Source organism: Callithrix jacchus, chromosome 1, assembly GCF_049354715.1.
Source record: "Callithrix jacchus isolate 240 chromosome 1, calJac240_pri, whole genome shotgun sequence".
Lineage (NCBI taxonomy): Eukaryota > Metazoa > Chordata > Mammalia > Primates > Cebidae > Callithrix > Callithrix jacchus.
The window spans coordinates 91,901,971-91,919,865 of NC_133502.1; the positions used below are offsets into that span (position 1 = coordinate 91,901,971).

The following is a 17,895-nucleotide window of genomic DNA, read 5'->3' on the forward strand; positions in this document are numbered from 1 at the left end:
TCACCATACCCAGCTAATTTTTGTATTTTTAGTAGAGACAGGGTTTCATCATGTTGGCCAGGATGGTTTCCATCTCCTGACCTCATGATCTGCCTGTCTTGGCCTCCGAAAGTACTGGGATTACAGGTGTGAGCCACTGCACCTGGCCATACTTTTTTTCATACAGTGTTTTTGAGTTAGCTTTATGAAATTTGAAACAGCCATTATTGGAGCAATGATGCATAGAGTATGGAGTTACCCTGACAAGAAATTGTCCCTCAATAATTCAACCGTTGAAGTTATTTTTAATGTGTGCTTAGAAGTGAAATAATAAAAAAACCAGTTAGGTGAATTTTTTTTTTCCTAGAGCCTCTTATAAGGTTGGCATTTAGAGACAATCTCAATCCCCTACTCACCTCTCTTTTGAATTAAATTCTTAGTTATATTGTAACTTTTAAACTTTTTACCTTTTAGGCAGGGTTTCCTCCTGGAGTAGTGAATATTGTTCCTGGTTATGGGCCTACAGCAGGGGCAGCCATTTCTTCTCACATGGATATAGACAAAATTGCCTTCACAGGATCAACAGAGGTAATATTATTTACTCAGGGCAAAAGTTAAGAATGTCTGCATTGCCAGCTATGAAGCATGTTTAATGTGACTATTTTTGAGCCAACAATTTTTAAACAAAAACTCTTTTTAATGATTTGTTCTTTTAGTCTTCAAATGTGTACCTAGAATATAAGCAGATGTAGTTTGAATGACATGATACACCTATTTAAAACTCAGAATGAGAGTAAACTATTTTTAGTATGTTCATTACTTTCTCTGATGAGAAATATGGCTGCTGAGGCCTGGTCATGTGATTAAGAAGATATAGGTTAGAAAATTAGGCATGGTGATTTGATGAATGAATATTATTTTATCCTATAGATTATGAAAATTAAATAGTAAAGCCTCACCCTTTGTACCTTATTTGGAGGTATCTTTCTCCTGGACATTCTGAAAGAGAGCCAGAAACTCTACTTCCCTCAGTGGTACTTTAACCTAGACTAACTTTTCCACCTCTCTGGCTTGAACTTGACCATCTTAAAGGTTAAAGAAAAAGACCCCAATCAAAAAGAAGCGGCAGGCAGGAGGTAGAGCAGACTAGAAGGTGAAGTTTGGGAAAATAGATCCCCATTTATTGATGGTGTTCTATCCTAAGCAAAAGAAAGTGGTGGAAGAATACTGTACTATCCAAAAAAATTATTGAGTCATTCTTTTAGATTATGTGCCCTTGTTAGATGCTCAATGCAAAAAATAGTATATGTTATTCATTGGTACAGAGTATAGAAAGTGAAGAGTGAGCTTCATTCCATCTTAGAAAGCTGCTGACATGAGACAAGGCAGGGTGTGATAAGGTACTAAGGTATGTACAAAGTGCTGTAAGAAGGTCCATAGGAAGGAATAATGATGTCCAAATGGGTGCTAGAACTTGCTCTGGGTTTTAAGGAATTGTTACTTTTTTAACTTCCTGGAGGTTGAGAAACAAAAAAGACATTTGAGATAGTGTGGTGAGCATAATTTCATTATTTTATAATCCTAGTATTTACTCCAAAATAAAGACAAATTCATGTAGCAAACAGAAATGGTAGAAAATAAAACCTTACTTTTCTGGATCTTTTTTAAATGAGGTATATATATATATATTTTTTTTAATTATATATATATTATTTTTAATTATATATATATATAATTTAACAAAGAAATGTGTGTGTGTGTGTGTGTGTGTGTGTGTGTCTATATATATATATATATATATATATATATATATATGGAGGGAGAGAGAGAGAGAGAGAGAGAGAGTCCCTAATTGAGGTAGGGAAAAGTGAACCCCACATTCGAGTTTTATTGTAGACAAAACAAATGGGAATGTTCAAGAGATGGTAATACATTTAAAAATGGTGAAACCACAGGTTGAAATCATACCAGAAGAATAAAAGTAAAAATTCCTCAGCCTAGAATTCTAGAATCTCCCCTACATGGGGACTCCATGTACCTATTGAGGTCTAGATCAAGCCTGTCCAACCCACGGCCAGGGATCACTTTGAATGTGGTCCAACAGTTTATTTTCTTTCTCATCAGCTATCTTTACTGTTAGTGTATATTATGTGTGGCCCAAGACAATACTACTTCCAGTGTGGCCAAGGGAAGCCAAAAGATTGGACAACTCTCACCTATATCCTATGCCTACTCCTTCTCCAGGTCATATGGACCAGGGGCTAGTATTTCCTGGTCTCATCTTTAGCATCAGTTTCTCTTTGCTCACCCATGATCCCCTATAACATTGGGGGAGCACTTTACCTACCTTAGAAAAAACCCTGGATATTAAAAGTCTAGAAAACATCTTGGTTTAAATTGACTCTACCTCTCTTAGCAGTGTGTCTTTAAAAAGTTAAGTACCCTTGCTAAATTTGAGTTGTTTCATTTGTAAAATGGAGATGAGATCAATCTTACTGAGTTGCACAGAATAAAATTAAATGAGATAATGAGTAATAAAACAGCACCCTACTGAGCACTCAGAACATGCCATGGTGACTATATGTGTACTCATTGTAAGGGTTATTGTCTTGTGAGGTTTATTGACGAGTTTAAAACGAGGAAACTGAGGCCAGCACAAGAAAATTAAATGCCAATTTATTTAACTCCCGGATGAGGGTCCGTGGTCCCGGGGAAAGGGGCCAGGGAAGTCACGCCCGACTCTTCTCAGGTATAGGGTTTTATAGGGAGGGAAGGCATTTGATTGGCTGTGGAGAAACAGGACATGGATGGGGCAAGCTGCTATTGGTAGGTAGGTGGGATTTCCGGTATGCATACTGCGCTATTGGGCAGGTTTTGGAAGGACTTCTTTTAAATTTTGGCGGGTTTTCCAACGGCTGGCTGAGTGCCGAGTGCAGAGTTTAGTGCTGAGTGCAGATTCTGGTGCAGAGTGCAGAGGTGGGCATTGGCGCTGAGTGCAGAGCTTGGTGCAGGGTGCAGGGGTGGGTGTGGAGAGGGATGGGCGTGTCCAAGCTCCTGGCGAGTCAACCGGCCTTACATTCTGATCCTATTGATGATATAAGATGCCACTTCTTTCTGGCTACTTCCTGCTGAATAGGGGCGGAGTAGGGGAAAGGGGTTAGTTGGCTGGTGCCTCAGTTGGGAGTTGGACATACGGGTCAAGTAGCATTTGGTTTATGGCCACCCTGAAGATTTCCCTCATGCATGCCTGTAAAAAGTCTGAGGAAAAGAGGGGCTAGTATTAGTAGAAGACACACAACAATAACAGGGGTGATAACGGGAGCTAGCCAGGTAAGCATGGGGGATTGCCACCAGTTAAAAGATGAGGCTGTTGTGCTCCACTTCTTGTGGAGGTTCTCTTGGAGGTGATAGAGAGTGTTGACATTTTCTTCTACAAGACCTGTTTCATTGATGTAATAGCAGCACTGCTCCTGGAGAAACAGGCAGATACCTCCTTTTTCTGCCATTAGTAGGTCTAGGGCCCGTCGGTTCTGGATAGTTACCTGAGCTAGCGGTGTTATTTGTCGCTGGAGGGAGGCTAAAGAGCAGCTGACACTTCAAAGCCACACGGAGCTTGTCTTCCAGTTGAGCGGCTGAAGTGATGCTGTAGCTCCCTATTCCAGCTGCTGCTAGAGAAGATGCTAAAGAGAGGCCAAGAACTCTTGGGAGGAAGACTGCTCGTTTGCTCCTGTCATTAGGGGATGGTGCGATGAGGGATAGGAACTTGGCTTGTCCGTACACTTCTAACTGCAGGACTAGTGTGATGGGCACAAAGGGGAAGGGGAGGTAACATCAATAACTTTGGTTAGGGTTCCATTACACCAAAAGTATCCCCCTGGAGGTGAGTAAAGGGAGGATTTTACTTCTACCATCATGTTGCACCTGAGGCTGGGGCTGCTGGCTGTCACATAGCCGAGAGAGAGATTTTGAGAATGTACTTTGAACAAGGGGATACCCGTTAAGGTGGTGTCAAGCCCCATGGGTGATTGCAACAGGTTGAACCCAGTCCAGAGGGGAACTGTGGCTAAGGGGGGTTTGTTAAGGGAGGCACATAAAAAGCAATTAGTGAAGTTTTTGGCTTCGGTTAAACTTAACATGTTAACACCTCGTCATACTAGCATTGACCAAGAGAAAGGTTGGGGAGTGTTGCTCAAGGGCTTGATTTGATTAGTTAAGGTGGCCTCATTCTGCAGGATGGAGTTGCTTAATGAGTTAAGTTGGTCTATTTCCACCGGCACAATGCGGGTATAGGACTGAAATATTAGCCACGTACCACTGGGGTGGCTGTTTGTAAACCTGGTGTACATTTTACCTGCAGTACCCTTTTCCCAGCGGACATCCCAGGGATCGTGGATGATAAGGGACACTTTACCTTGGTTGTTGAGGAAAAGCATTTTGCTTGCTGGGGCGGTGTCTGTTCTGAAGGTTGTGTGTATAACACAATCTCCTTTTGGGCATCCACCATAGGTATCTTTCACTTTATGACAGTAGTCTTTGGTTTGATCATATAGAAAGCAGAGGCCAAAATTATTCCAGGAGTTTCTGATAGTGATGGACTTGGATTTTGGGAATTCAAATTTTATGGCTGATTGGCAGCCTGCAGGCTGGCAATTTGCTTGGGCAAGGTATTGGGTTTTAGTGGTGGGGCCTTCCTTCCAGGACTCCTGAAGGTAGAACTGCCAGAAGTAGTAGGGGTTGGCCTTAAGAGGGGAAACTAAAAGGATTGTTAGGCGAAGAATTTGAAGGGTTAGGAGGCGATGGGTAGGGGCCACAGGTGAGGCAGAGGCGAGTGGGGCCCAAGGGTTCGGATTTCCACTGATTATTTTGGGGGACCAGCTTGAGGCGGGACACATGATACCATGGAATGTGACCCAGGAGCTTGGTGGCCATGGGGGTGGTTAGGATAACAATGTGGGGTCCCAACCACCTGGGTTGCAAGGATCCTGGTTTGAGTTCTTGGAGGAGAATGCTGTCACCTGGTTGGAGAGGCATCGCTGGGTGGGAGTCCTCTCGTCCTGAAACAGCTGGGAGGGTACGGTCTGCGTGCTCCCTGAGTAAGTGGTGGAGGAGAGAGAGATAGGGGAGGTAGGAGGCTAGGGGAGGTGGCTGTACTGGGAGATTATGGGAGACTAAAAAGGGCCAGCCGTACAGCAATTCAAAGGGGCTGAGGCCTGTAGGCCCTCATGGGGTGGCCCAGACTCAGGCTAGAGAAAGAGGCAGGAGCGTGGGCCAGGAGAGTTTTACCTCAATGGTAAGTTTGGCCAAATGGTCTTTGAGGATGCCATGAGCCCATTCAACTTTACCTGACAACTGAGGGTATAGAAGGTGTGCAGTTTCCAGGAGATGTTGAGAGACTTGGCGACCAGCTGGACCACCTGAGCTGTAAACGCTGGACCGTTGTCTGATTGGATATTTGCAGGCAAGTCGAAACTAGGGGTGATTTCCTGAATTAAGAGGGAGGCCACCATGTCTACGGTTTCCCTGGAGGTGGGAAAGGCTTCAATCCATCCAGGAAAGGTATCTACAAAGGTTAGAGGGTAGCAGAGTTTTTTGTGAGTGGGCATATGGGTAAAATCAATCTGCCAGTCTTGGGCTGGTAGGTGGCCACGCATTTGGTGGGTAGGAAACTGTGGCCTTAAGCCTCCCTGAGAGGAGACTTTAGAGCAAGTAACGCATGCCTTGTGTACTTGCTCAATTGTCTGTGGTAGACCTGGTGAGAAAAAGAGGGGCTGCACAAAGTGGTGCAATGCTCTGGGCCCTATATGTAAGGATTGGTGGATTTCAGTAATAATTTTTGGGGCCTGTTCCTGGGGAAGGATGATTGTGTTGTCTAGGAAGATCCAGCCCTGATCAGACCCGGTCCCCCCTTTTAATATGAGGGCCTGTTTCTCTGATGATGAGTAAATCAGCAGCGTGGCTGTGGTGAGGAAAAGGACTAGAGTGGGGGCTAGCCTGGTATTGGTTAAGGATTTTGCTGCTGCATCTGCCCTTGCATTGCCCTGGAAAACAGCATCCTGCTGGGCTTGGTGCCCTTGGCAGTGAATGACAGCAACTTCTTTGGGCAGTGACAGGGTCTACAGATTAGAGACTTGGGTAGCATTGGTTATGGGGGACCCCTTTGGGGTAAGGAATCCCCGCTCTTTCCAGAGGGCAGAGACAGTGGGTAACAAGGAAAGCATGCTTTGAATCAGTATAAATATTTTCTCGCTTTCCCTGTGCTAGCATGAGAGCTCGGGTTAAGGCAATGATCTCTGCCTTTTGTGATGTGGTTCCACTGGGGAGGAGGCGTGCCTCGAGGGTTGCTGAATCTGTATCTACTGCATAGGCTGCTTCTCGCCACCTCTTGGCTGTCACTATTGAACTCCCATCTACATAAAAGGTTTGGTCTGGGTTGGATAGGGGAAGGTCAGACAGACCCTCCTGAGGTTTAGAAAATACATCTATTAGTTCAGGGCAGGAATGGGCTGGGGAGGGAGAATGGAATGGAAGGGGAAGCAAAGTAGCTGGGTTGAGTGGAGAAGTGGGATAAAGGCTGGCTGAAGGATTTTCAATAAAGAGTAGATGAAACTCCTGTAGGCGAGAGGGTCCTAGGTGAGCAAGAGATTTGTGAGAGAGAAGGTCAGTCAGTCAATGAGGAGAGAACACCAAAATGGGCTGGCCTAGGGTAAGTTTTAAGGATTCCTTGGTAAGTTCTGTTGCCACTCCCAGGTCCTGCAGGCAGGGCTACCATCCCCTGACTGTGGGATCAAGTTATTTTGATACGTATGCTACAGGACTGATATATGGGACCTAGGGGTTGGGTTAGGACTCCAACTGCAACACCTTGTTTCTCATCAGTAAACAAGTGGAAGGGATGGTTAAGGTCTGGCTATTGAAGTGGAGATGCCATGGACAGAGCAGTTTGTAGGGTTTTGAAAGCTTGTTTTATAACTCCAGGATGAGAGAGGGGTCCTGTGGGTGTGTCCTTAGCCACCACATACAGAGGTTTAGCTAGATCGGCAAAGTTAGGTACCCAGTGACAAAAGAATCCTACAAATCCTAAGAAGGAGAGAATCTGGTCTGCAGTATCCGGGGGCTGCAGTGAAAGAAGTGTCTCACGGAGGTTGGTTGTTAGGCTTTTAGTTTTGGGGGTGAGGTGAATGCCTAAGACTACTGAGGTGGCTGACAACTGTGCTTTAGAGGGAGATACCCACTACCCCTGGGATCCAAGAATGTTATGGAGAGTGGCAGTATGCTGTTGAGACAGGGAGAGGGAGGGGCTACAAAGTAATAAGTCATGCACATACTGGAGGAGGAGACTGGGTTGGAGGGAGCAGGAGCTAAGTTCAGCTGCTAAGCCTTGTCCAAAAATATGGGGGCTGTCTCTAAATCCCTGGGGCAGGACCGTCCAGGTGAGCTGCTGTGACAGGTTGGTGTCAGGATTGGTCCAGGTGAAGGCAAAGAGGAAGTAAGACTCTGGGTGAAGGGGAATGGTAAAGAAGGTGTCCTTGAGGTCAAGAACTGTAAAATGAGAGGTAGTGGAAGGAATGTTGGATAATAGGGTGTATGGGTTGGGGACCACCAGGTGGAGGGTTACCACCACCTCGTTGATGAGGTGCAGGTCCTGAACTAGGTGGTAGTCACTGGACAGCTTCTGGACCAGCAAGATAGGAGTATTACAAGGGGAACTGGTGGGGATAAGGAGTCCCTGGGCCAGAAGTCAGGTGATGATAGGCTTTAGGCCCTGGCAGTGGGTTTTTGAGATGGGAAACTGAGGATGTGAGGGAAAGTGGGTAGGGTTTTTGAGAAGTATTTTAGCTGGCGTGTGATATCTGGCCACCACAGGCTTGGAGGTATCCCATACCAAGGGATTAACTTCATTAGGAAGGATAGGGGGTTGAGGTGAGGGGTCAAGCCAGGGCATGGTGTCAGGAGTAGCAATAGGAGGTGGGCAGAGGATGGGCTTGACTGTTGGGGGGGGCCAATGAGTTGGAAGGTGGCCCCTACAGTCTGGAGAATATCTCATCCTAAAAGGAAGACTGGGCATGAGGGTATGATTAAAAAGGAGTGGGAGAAGGGGTGTCCATCGAGGACACAGGCTAGGGGATGGGTTTGATTAGGACAGGAAGGCTTCCCGTCAGTTCCCATGACTGAAACCTGGGAAGGTATACTAGGCCCTGAGTAGGAAGGCAGTACAGAATAGGTAGCCCCTGTATCCATTAAAAAGGAAATGGACTTACCCACTACCTGCAGCATTACTCTGGGCTCAGCAAAGGTGATGGGGGTCCTCAAGTCCGGGCTGTGCCAGTCATCCAGAAGGCTGAGAAGTTCAAGCAAAGGGACTGCTTCCTGTGGACTGGCCTGCCCTCCACATAGAGGTGTGGGGAGTGAGCCTGCATCCCGGTACGGGCAGTCAACCTTCCAGTGTCCAGTCTGTTTGCAGCTTGGGCAGGGTCCAGGACATGGACAAGGACCAGGGGCATTGCCGTGCCCGGTGTCCCTCCTGGCCACATTTGAAACAGGGCCCAGGCAGGGCCTTTGAAGAATTTTGGGAGAGTTTTGATGGACCCCCTCCACTGGATGTTTGGTGGGCTGCCAGCCTCAGGGCTGCTGCAAGAGCTCGGGTTTGGAGACCTACCTTTTGCTGTAAATGGGCCTTGCAGGTGGCCTTAGTCTTTCCCTTTTGGCCATTGAAAACTTTAAATGCCATGTTCACTAGGTCCTGTATGGGACTTTGGGGGCCCTCCTCAGCTTTTTTAAGTTTCCTCCTTATATCAGCTGCTGACTGGGAGATGAAGTGGGTGGCTAGGACTGTAGCCCCTGCTAAGGAGGCCAGATCCATCCAAGTATGGAGGATCATAGCATTAGTTAATCCGTCTAAGAAGACAGCTGGGCTTTCATCAGGACCCTGAGTTATTTCCCTTAACTTGTCATAATTAACTACCTTTTGAGCTGTGCTTTGCATGCCCACTAGGAGGCACTGCAGCATTTGGTCTCGGCAGCAGTGGCCATCTTGACTGGTTTGATAGTCCCAATTAGGGTTGGCCTCGGGGACCGCTGCTGCGCCTACTGGCATTTGATTGTTTGTGAGATGTACCTGATCAGAGTGTGCTTGGGCCGCTGTAAGAATGAGGTCACACTCATCTGGAGTAAGAGTGGAGGACAGGATCACATAGGTGTCATGCCAGGTTAGGTCTTACGCCTGGGTGAGGTAATGAAATTCTTTGGTATAAGCAGTGGGATTGGTAGAGAATGACCCTAGGCATTTTTTCAATGGCTGATAGATCAGAGAGAGAGAAGGGAATGTGTACTGGGACAATGCCTTCTGCTCTCGCTACCTCATGCAAAGGGCAGAGGAGGGGGGGTTGTGAGAGTGGGTGCAAGCACTGACAGGGGAAGTCATATTAGGGTTTTGGGGAGGAGAAGGAGAAGAGGGAGGAGGGAATTGAAGGCTTGCATAAGGAGAGGGGTTGGTAAAGCGGGCAGGGCAGGACAAGTCTTTCGGGTTTTTGAAGACTGCGGAGCCAGGTGGGGCTGAGGGCAAAGGCAGGGTCTTGGCTAACAGGACTTGGGTAATGGTGCAGGAGGAGCAAAGGGCAGGGCAGGAGCAAAGATATCAGAAAGCCTGTACGTAGGGGATCTATGACCATTTGCTGTTCTTTTGTCAAAAGTTGTCTAAGTCTGTCAGGACATTAAAGTCGAGTGTTCCCTCTGGAGGCCACTTAGACTGGTTGTCCAGAGAGTACTGTGGCCAGGCCATGGTAGAGAGGAAAAGCAGCCTTTTCTTTTTAATGGAAAGACCCAGTGTGGGTAGATTTTGGACTAGGCATCCTAATGGCGATTTAGGGTCTGGGCAGGACTTCTGATTGCCCATGGTTCACTTTCTTGTGGAGTAGTTAGGGGTAAGAAAGGAATATGGAAAGGTATTATACCCAACATGGGCAGAAGTACTCCTTTCCCGGAGGGGGTGGCTGAGAGAACTTACAGGCTGCAATGATTATGACAAGAAAGAAAATAAAAAGAGACAGGGCTAGGGCTATCTGCCACATGGAAGGATTGACGGACAAAGGCTGGGTGCCCCCTAGATGGGAGACCAGTCTGATGCCTTCCCAGCCACATCCCTGAAGGAATGTTTCAGAATGTCTTGGCTAAGGTGTACCCATAGAACCCCCAGGCCTGGTCACCTCAGAACTTTTAGTCCTGAGGTGAATCACCGTTATGCCTTATGACATCCCTGTGGAACCACGGGTTGAGGCCCACACAAGCACCGTAGCTGTTAGGCCATGGGACTACACATAAACTCACTCACTCACTTACTCACTTGGGATTAAGAAGAGAACCTGAAAGTACAGTTACTTAATTAATGGGAGTTTGTTTATATGCCCAAAGGGCTAATTTGAGATAGATATTTTAGTACCGAAAGCTGGGGATTTGGTCCTGCTGTTAGGCAGGGCCCAGGTCTGTAAACAGGGCTTCTGAATATCTAAACCATGGCTGTTGATGCGGAGATGTTAGCAAGGCATCCCAGACTGCACTACCGAACACAGGAGAGGGTTTAGGAAGATGGGAACATCTCCCTCAAATTCCTGACCCTCGGAATCCTCTCACGGGGAGAACACAAGAGTGTAGGGATGTCTCCTCTACAGTCGGGTCCTTGAGAGGTGGCTGAGGCCCCAGGCCCACAGCAAGAAATGAGAAGGAGTCCCTGACACAGCCGCAATTACGAACAGGGAGTCCATGAGACGAGAATACAAGAGGGCTCAGGAAGGTGGGGACATCTCCCTCAGAATTCTGACCCTGAGAAACCCCTCACAGGGAGAAGACAAGAGTGTAGGGACATCTCCTCTACATTCAGGTCCTCAAGATGAGGCCAGGGCCCCAGGCCCATGGTGAGAAATAAGAAGGAATCCCTGACGCAGCTGCAGTTACAAGCAGGGAATCCACAAGGCAGACAGTGGGAGAGGCTGTGGTTAACAGAAGTCTTACCTTGTGATGGAACAGTTCCCTGGTCCAGCTTTGGGTGGAGGAGTCAGTTTCCCCCAGGAGGGGTCTTACAACTCTTCCCAGGTTTTGGCACCACTTGTAAGGGTTATTGTCTTGTAAGGTTTATTGCCGAGTTTAAAATGAGGAAACTGAGGCCAGCACAATAAAACTAAATGCCAATTTATTTAACTCCTGGATGAGGTTCCATGGTCCCGGGGAAAGGGGCCAGGGAAATAATGCCCTACTCTTCTCAGGCATGGGGTTTTATAGGGAGGGAAGATGTTCTGATTGGCTGTGGAGAAACAGGACGTGAATGGGGCGAGCTGCTATTGGTAGATAGGCAGGATTTCTGGTGAGCAGACTGTGCTATTGGGCAGGTTTTGGTGGGACTTCTTTTAAACTTTGGCAGGTTTTCCAACAGCTGGCTAGGTGCTGAGTGCAGAGTTTAGTGCCGAATGCAGATTCTAGTGCGGAGTGCAGAGGTTGGCATTGGTGCTGAGTTCAGAGTTTAGTCGGAGTGCAGAGGTGGGCGTGGAGAGGAATGGGCGTGTCTGAGCTCCCAGCGAGGCAACTGGCCTTACACTCATGTCTATATTTCCTCTTTCCTCCCATACTTTTTAATTTCTCACACTAGTTTACACAGTGTGAGAAAAAAGCTTCCTGTCCCAGTATTTCTTTTTCTCCATCTCTGCCACTCTTCCCCATCTCTTCCTGATTATTCCATGTATAATTTCATTCCCCCATGCTTTTAGTTCATACTTGGCCATAACCTACTCTAAACTGGCTTCCACATGTTCCCTCTCTGGCTTTCTTCTTGCCTCTACAGTCCCAGGAGCAGAGCAGCCTAAATTTTGAAACACCCCATATGAATTCCCATTGTCAACCACATACAATAATAACAGCACATGCCTGTTGCCTTGTTTTATATTTCTCACACTCTTGCTGATTTTCCTCAAAGACGGTCTTATTCATTGTTACCTCCAGAAGCCAGCACAGTAAGAAATTCTAAATAAGTGTTAAAGAATTAAATGTGAATAACATGATGTTAGGAGCCACACAGAAAAACCCATCTTACTTTCAACTCCTGGAACTTAGTTCTGTACTCCCTGGAACTTCTTTCTAGATTTTCTTTTAGCTTCACATTTGTTGCTTGGCAGATATTAAAGAACTTGATAAATGTCATGAAAGAGGCAAACAATAGACTGTATCCTTTGTGTTCACTGTAGCAATGACCCCCATTCTAACAAGACTTTTGGCAAGGTAAGAATGTAAATGTCCCATGAGATTCATATAAAATAGAACTCTATCCACATTGTGCAAGACAAAATAAGTTAGACCATTTTCATGAGTGTTTGTTACTTCTGCTCCACATGTCAGTGCCACAGTATCATGGAATACACTGTTACCATAGTCTTAATAGTTCTTATCTTTTCTTCATTGTATATTCATTTGAGAAAAATGATAAACGTTTACTTTTCTCCAAGTAAGGGAATTAAATTATGAGACAAAAATTAATGTCTCCTTGTTTTGACTTTAGCTAGACTTTTGGGAAAACTCAAGCCTTTTATTTGCCATCTAAACTTGTGCTAAGGAAAAGTGTAGACTTTCTTTCTCATTAATACTTCTAACCATTCTTCATGCTAGTTCCTCTTAGAGAATAAAAGAAGCAAAATAGTGAATACCCTTTAAAAAAGAAAAGCAAAGAACATGCTGGTGGATTGTATTATTTGCCATACAAATAATAAAAAAAGAAATAACTGTAAAACCAGCCAAGTTTTTAGAGATAGGAAAACAAGAAACAACTATAGAAAATAATCTTGATGGGAAGTGATCCACAAAGGAAACAAAAAATTGAAAACCAAGTCTTTCTCTGAAAAGAGGGAACTAGCATTAAAGAAGAAACCAGGACGACAGGATTCCAGCCAGCTGAAGTAGCTGCATGGATCCCATTTCTTTCTTCCAGTTCCACTGTTCAAAGATGTGTGTGTTGGTAGGGAAGAGAGACAAAGAATGAGATAGAGAGACTGTCAATCAATCTGCAGTTAAATGAGCCTTCTGTCATAGACACTAATGCGGAGAGTTATGCAGTGACAGGTTATTGTTACTGCTACAACAGAGTTAACAATCTATTTTGGAAATTTATTCCTATACAAATAATATAATTTGAATCAGACTCTGAAGGCTCTTTCATGAGGTTCTTTGGGAGACTAGGAAAAGAAATAGTCCTGTTATTTCTTCTAGCATCTGACCTAGTATCATTAGAGAAGGATTTAAGAAGAGGCTAAGATATGAGCTAGACCCCTAAGAAAAACAGAACTTGAAGGCAGTACAAGTTGGGGTGGACAACTAATGAGAAGAAGGATGAGACTCGAGAGGTAGTGAATATGTCAGTTTGACTGGATAGAGTAATCTGGATATCAGAAGAGGGATTAAAAGATGAACTAGCTAAGTTGCAGTTCGGTCATGATATGTCTGATCAATCTGTAGAGAGATGAAATTCTGATTAAAATTAAAAATAGCCTTCTGTGTAGCCATCAAGATCAGTTATCATGTTCTATAACTATGCTTCCTTGCTGATGAGGAAAAATCAGCATCTTTCTGATTTCTTTTATGTCTGTATACTTGGATGAAGGAGGCTTTTACATCTAAAGGTGCCAAGTCTTTAAAAACACCATTTGCAGGATAATTGCTTGAACCTGGGAGGCAGAGGTTACATTGAGCTGAGATCGCACCACTGCACTCCAGCCTGTGCCACAGTATGAGACTCCATCGCCCAAAAAAAAAAAAAAAAAAAAAAAAAAAAAAACATGCCATTTGGTGTTTCTCCCAAATGAAATTTAACTGTGGCACAAACATCTCACAAATTTAGAATGCTAACTAAACCTGGGTTCATGACAGCAAGTTAAGCCTCCTCCTTTGTAATGTACCCTTTCAGGTTGGCAAGATTATCAAAGAAGCTGCCGGGAAAAGCAATCTGAAGAGGGTGACCCTGGAACTAGGAGGAAAGAGCCCTTGCATTGTGTTGGCTGATGCTGACTGTGAGTAGAAGCCCCTTTGTTAACTTTTCATCCTTCCTCATTTTTGGTGTCAGATAATGCCAAAAGTGAACTTGAACTTCACACACAGACACAAAAGCATTTGCTTCTAACATCAAAGGGTAAGGAATTAGAAACCAGAATTACTCTTGAAAATCTCTTAGATCATCCTTAAATAATAACACATAGGTAGTAGACACAATTTCCTCCTGGTTTAGCGTAGATTGCTATTTCCTCAGCTGAACCCTAGGTGATGTAAACATTTTGGATTTAAGGGCTATGGTGTATTTAAAATTTCATATCTGTGATTGTTAGCATCTCATTGAGCTATGGAGATATGCCAGAATGGGACTTAGATTGAGAACTGAGGAGACGGCAGTTTCACATTTGCCCTCCCCCTTCACTCTGGGTCATATACTTATTGAATGAAATGACCAGAAGAAAATTATACCTACTATTTAAGCATTTTTTCCTAGCAAGTAGAGTTGAGCTTATGCATATTAAACCTTACAAATATGATGTAACTCTGCTATATAATATTTTAGGTTCATTCTGATAATACTACCAAGTATTATCTCCTAATTATTTTCTAAGTAGAAGTTAATTCACAGAAATAGATGGTCAAACATTCTTCTCTTTCTTTCACAACTGCATCGTCCGTTTGAGGCTGTAAATACAAATGTTTCCTGGAATAAGCCTATGTTGCTGTTTTGATCTTAATTAAAATATTTTAGAACACTCTACCTTGTGAAATATTCTATAAAAATGACAAATTTCTAATTTTACCACGCCTGTATATAAGCTGCTTCTGCTACAACTTAAGCAGATGTAATTAGTTCACAAAATAAATAATAATACCCAGTTGCTATAACATTGAATTGAATCTTTAGCATTTAGAAAATTGAAGTGCAAATAAAATTTTACTCTTGTTTAGTGTATACTAATGAAGCAACCTTTTTCTTCCTTTTAATGCACCTTTTATCACCTAAAATAAATAAGTTTATAGGTGCATATGAAATAATATGATATACTTTAGATTTTGAAAATGTCTTTGCAAGAATATGAAATAATGTACTTTAGATAGATTTTGGAAATGTCTTTGCTAGAATAAAATCATAGGGTGAGTGATTCTGAGTATTAGTGTTTTTTGTTGTTTTTTAGTTAATTTTGTTTTATTTTGATCCCCCCCCACACACACAAAGATCACATTTCCTATTGTGTAGAGTATTTAAGAATCTTTTGAAATTATTTAATTCAATAGACATGTCAGTTTTCTCTTTTTATTATCTGTTTAAAACCTGCAGCCTGAAAGAAATAATCACAGTCATCTAATTATATAATTGGAGATATTTACATGAATCATTTGCAATGAGATTTGATCTCATGATCAAATCTACATTCTTGGTGATGTCCATATTAAAGCTGTTAATAGTAACCACTGTTTTTTCAGATTCTGTATGTTGCTATTTTTTCCATAAATGGAGTATCAGAATGATTAATTGCCACCTGACTGGTCAGAGGTGAACTATATTGAGCCCACCTATGTCTGACTATACAACTTATAATTTGCCATGTTGCCGCTGAGAAACATATAAAATATATTATTTTTAGAAAATATTTTTAGAAATGTTTTAGAAAAAGAATTCTTAGAAAATTCTTTATTGTGGATGTCTTCTTTGCAGTGGACAATGCTGTTGAATTTGCACACCATGGGCTATTTTACCACCAGGGCCAGTGTTGTATAGCTGCATCCAGGCTTTTTGTGGAAGAATCCATTTATGATGAGTTTGTTCGAAGGAGTGTTGAGCGGGCTAAGAAATATGTTCTTGGAAATCCTCTGACCCCAGGAGTGACTCAAGGCCCTCAGGTAAGTATAAAATAGGAGAGCATTTTCAGGTGACAGGAATAAAGTATCCTCTTTGGGCCTAGATTTTATTAAGATTACTTCCTATCTGCACATCTTCCTAGGTACATCGCTGTGCCAGTTTGGTGATGAAAAACAATCTCACTCCCGATGATAATGAAACTATCCTGTTTTTGTATTGCCCAGTTTTCATGCCTAGAAACAGTTTAACAACCATGCTGGGAGTTAAAGACATGAGGAAAAATAACAAATGTTCTTGCTTTCCTCACTCTGCACACCTCTTGATTCCTATTACAGTTCTCTGTTCACTTTGAAGTTCTTCTACCATCCTGTCATTTCTTCCCCAATTCTTTATCTCAGCTGCAATCCCACAGTTATAAACAGCTCACCCCTAAATCCTCTGCAAGTCATCAGTTACTCTGACCCCCTAATGGCTGCATGAGTGTCCTAAAAGGTCCTGAGTTTCCTTTGTGGTAAACTTTTATTTCAGTGTTAAAGCCCAGTTATTTCCCTAGGGCACTCAGTTTTCTTTGTAGACTTTATTATCAATAAATCAATAGTTATTGCTCTCTCTTATCCAAAGATCATCTTTCCCTCTTCCTTGCATAGTTCTCTGTTCATTGTTTAAGCTTCTGGATCTTTGGTTGTGAATTTCTTCCTGCCCTTTGGGGTCTTGTTCTAGAGCAGTGATTCTCATCTAGGGTCAATTTTGCCCCCCTCACCCAGGGGACACTTGGCAACATCTAAGGACATTTTAAGTTGTAATGACTTTGGTGAGAATGGGTGGCTTTACAGGCATCTAGTGAGTAGAGGCCAGAGATGCTGCTAAATGTCCTGCAAAGTACAGGACAGCCCCATGACAAAGAATTATCTGGCCCAAAATGCCAACAGGGCTACTGCCAAGAAATCCTGCTCTGGAGTCTACAGTTAAACGTAGAGCCTCTGTTCTTTCACACTAAAGGTTATATGCTGTTATGTGCTATTGATTTGAAACCTAGTACTATTCTTGACTCATTCGCTAAGCCAAAAGTAAATTCAAATAACTAAAAGTTAGTGAACGCTGCTATCAGCTAAAACTTGAGATGGGTACCTGGCAGTGCCAAAAGGAACAAGGAGGACTTGATGCCAAACCCCATGGAGTTTACAGTCTAAGTAAGTTGAACAGTCTTGGATTTTCCTGTTCATCTGAAGACATCCAAGTAGATAGTAGGACTTGGGCAGTGCCACATATCGAAATCTAAAATCCCTAAAATAACTGGCTAGTGAAGTAATACTTTGTTTTATCTTAATCCCATTATGTTTTGCATTTGTCTTTGAGCTTAATGAGTAGTTGCCTTTTTTTCATATTTGGTATATGGATGCCAAGAGATATATTCAAATCAATTTTGACTTGGTCTCCCATTTCAAAAAGGATGGAATTCTAAGTTTTTTGTTGTGATTATTTCTCTCTCTAAATATCTACTTATCTAACTAAAAGTAAAGCACTTATTTTATTGATGGATTGATAGATGAATGATAGATAAACCTGAAGAAAAAGAGAATACTTAAGATACCTAATACCTAATTGTTGGGCAGTAATTTCCTCCACTAGGACAACTTCACGATTCAACCAAAGATTCAAAAATTGAGCTGGAAGACCTCACTGTATAGAAAGATGGACTTTTGAGTTACAGGCTGGATTTAAAAATCTATCCTCCCCGAAAGTATTGTCTTATGTGAAAAATGGGCATAGGAATCTCAATTTTGAAGAATAATTCTGCAGTGCAATTGGATAATCTGTAAAATGCATCCATCAAAGTGCTTGGTCCACATGCTCAAATGTCTAGTAAAATTACATGCTTCCATTTATACCTATGGTGATAATTATCATACAGATCAATGACTTCTGTATCTACTCATTGCTTTTGTTGATATATGGTTTAGTGTAAGATTTAATGTATTATCTCACAAGTATAATACAGAATAATTTGAGAACATTTAAGTGCTTTTTCCCAATTCATCTTCTTTAACACATTA

At 43.1% G+C, this 17,895-nt stretch overlaps 1 protein-coding gene across 14 annotated transcripts in view; it reads left to right on the forward strand.

Moving 5' to 3' along the window:
- The window catches only part of ALDH1A1 (aldehyde dehydrogenase 1 family member A1), a 179,371-nt gene that overhangs the window by 149,021 nt on the left and 12,455 nt on the right, over positions 1-17,895 (forward strand). For all 14 annotated transcript variants that reach the window (XM_078366499.1, XM_078366526.1, XM_078366535.1 and 11 more), the window contains 3 exons: positions 454-567; positions 13,916-14,018; positions 15,698-15,882. In XM_078366499.1, the coding sequence (XP_078222625.1) occupies positions 454-567; positions 13,916-14,018; positions 15,698-15,882 (402 nt within the window). The remainder of the gene's footprint in view (positions 1-453; positions 568-13,915; positions 14,019-15,697; positions 15,883-17,895) is intronic.